The 2,626-nt window shown below is 50.1% G+C and overlaps 1 protein-coding gene across 1 annotated transcript in view; it reads right to left on the reverse strand.

Annotated features, from left to right (window-relative positions):
* Positions 1 to 1,843: 1,843 nt before the first annotated feature.
* LOC125297911 (heparan sulfate glucosamine 3-O-sulfotransferase 6-like) overlaps positions 1,844 to 2,626 on the reverse strand; it is a 27,074-nt gene continuing 26,291 nt past the window's right edge. The window contains 2 exon segments of the mRNA XM_048248472.1: positions 1,844 to 2,163; positions 2,166 to 2,494. Coding sequence (XP_048104429.1) covers positions 1,844 to 2,163; positions 2,166 to 2,494 — 649 coding nt within the window.

Genomic DNA, 2,626 nt, shown 5'->3' on the forward strand with positions numbered 1-2,626 from the left:
AGGCATAACGATGGACCACCCCTGTCAGTGCAGACAAGAACTAGAGACCTCAGCGAGAGGCGATGAAACACACTGAGCCTGCCGAAGCCTTGGCAGCTGACCTCGTCCGTAAACCAGGCTTTAAGACATTGGACAACACACTTCCTTCCACAGAGTCCACCCTTGCAAACTCATACTGAAATAGTACTTGACAAACTGGGGCACCATTGCACTTGACAGGTCCTGTGGCACCTCCATTAAATAACATGGTCCGTGTTTTGTGCTTTAAGACTTTAAGACAAAACGTCTTATACCGGTAATGTGTAGTGTCTTACGTCTTAACGAGTTACAGGGCTATATCAGGGATGTAACTGAAGCATTCCGTTAGTCCGTAAAAATAGTTTAGAAGGCTGGTTTGTTTGTTTTTTCAAACGTAAATGCTGCTATTATGTCTGGCGAGCGGGGAACATAGGACCCGGGGAACATAGGGAGTGTAGCTAGTAGCTAGGGAGTGTAGCTGGTGTAGCTAGTCCCATTGATCATAGTGGAAGCTAGTTGATGCAGCAGACGCTACGTAAACGGAACGCTTCAGTTAGCCTACAGGCCTGATGTAGCCCCTTCATTATAGGCATATCTCTTTCTTTTTTTTAAGTCATAAAATGTTTAAATCATAACACATTCAGAAGCTGAGGCCAGCTGGACTACTCTGAGTCCAGCTGGCTGCCGCTGAGTTAGAGAACGACCGATCAATTGGCCTGGCTTTGGATGTACCTCAAAATGCAAAAATAAAACACAATAGGCTACACCTCAAACCATGGACCCAGGTTACTGTATACCTACTGCACTTTTCCCGATTTACACACATATAAAATGTCATTGAAGTCCTCCATAGTCCTCCTTCTTTCATCTTTTGGGGGTTCAGCATTACTTTGCTAGAGAGAATGGTCGGAGCACTGGAACACAGCACTGCAGTCCATGATGTTTGTCTGTCGTTTAGCGATGACCACTCAGCAAGGGTTGAGAGACAATTCCGTTTGAACTGCGAGAAGGACTCCCCTTGTGTTCATTTCATTCGCAATCCATGGATGAAGTTGTTTTGTGGGGGTGGGGGTGGGGTGATGTCTTTGAGGTAGGGATGTACGATATTGGATTTCTGTCGATATTCGATGTGTGGATATTTTCAAACTCATTTTTGCCGATCGCTGATCCCAATACACATCTTTTTTTATTTTGTTTAAATGTCTCATGTACTAAAATTAACTAAATACTGTTATTGTGATAGCCTAGTTGTTGCAGATACAGGCGGAAAAAAAACCCATTTCCTTTCATCAGACAGGCTTCATCCTATTTGAACAGATTTGTATGAAGCTTCCTCTGAAACCCTAATAGGTTGTGCAGATTATAGTCTTGCCGATTTACCTGGCAGAAAATACAATTCCTAAGACGGTACCTACCGATACCAATATCGTACCAATGATATCGTGCATCCCTGCTTTGAAGAGTGAAAGGCTTTTTTTGGAAGGGGCAAGTGTCTCTCCTTAAAAGTACCTTGTGCACACCCCAACCCCTCCACACACACATACACACACACACACCATACACCAGCTCTCTCCTTCAGTCCTGTCTGGACACCTTGTAGAACCTGAGTTCAGAGACCAGAGACGTCCAACCTGGCCTACCTGACCAAGGACCATGACTCTCAGACACCATGGGTGAGATTCTTTGTCCTTTTTTCACCAAGATTATATATTTTGTTTCTGTATTCCAAACAAATACAGAAGAGGTGGGGGATTGTCATATGAACACCCCCCCACCACCACCACTACCACCACCTTGTTTATCTAGACCCCCCATTTCTCCTCAGTCAGTCCCAGCCAAAGTCCTGCCCTGTCATCTGGTAGAACTTGAGGTTGAAGGGCCGGTAGAACTCCCTGAGCCTCTGCAGCGCCTCCTGCGGGATGGGTGGGTGCGTGCGGCCCTTGGACTTGCCCAGGCAGCGCGGCCGGCTGCTGCCCTCCGGCTTCTTCAGGCACGGGAAGCCCTTGGTCTGGTTGAAGTAGAAGTGCTTGGCGCCCACCACGCGCTTGAGCCCCAGGAAGTCCTGCACGCGGGCCATCTCGCCGGCCGGGTCGCTCACCAGCCGCTCGCCGCTCACAAACAGGAAGCGCCCCAGCGGGAAGTAGCGAGCCACGCCTCCAGGTGCTTGGCGTAGACGCCGATGCGCACCGCGCTCCAGGAGGTGTCCACCACGCCCCGCAGTGACGACGACGACGATGACGATGACGACGCCGTCCCGTTCTTGAAGGCCAGGGCCTGGAAGGACGGCAGGCCCGGCGTCTTGCTGAGCGTCTGGGCGTAGTCAGAGACGGCGCGGGTCACGGGGTCGCGCACCACCACGATGAGGCGCGTGTGGCGGCTCATGGCGTGGACCCGCCGCGGGGCCTCCCACGTCACGAAGTAGCTTGGTGTCTTCTCCATGGTGATCTGGCCCTCCAACGTGCGTGGCATCAGACTCCTGACAGAGAGAGGGAGAGTATAAGTATAAGTATAATTATAAGAGGGAAATGTGGTCTCTGCATTTATCCCAATCTGCGAATTAGTGAAACACACGCAGCACACAGAGAGGTGAAGCACACACTAATCCCGG

Source organism: Alosa alosa, chromosome 7 (genome assembly GCF_017589495.1).
Source record: "Alosa alosa isolate M-15738 ecotype Scorff River chromosome 7, AALO_Geno_1.1, whole genome shotgun sequence".
Taxonomy (NCBI): Eukaryota; Metazoa; Chordata; class Actinopteri; order Clupeiformes; family Clupeidae; genus Alosa; species Alosa alosa.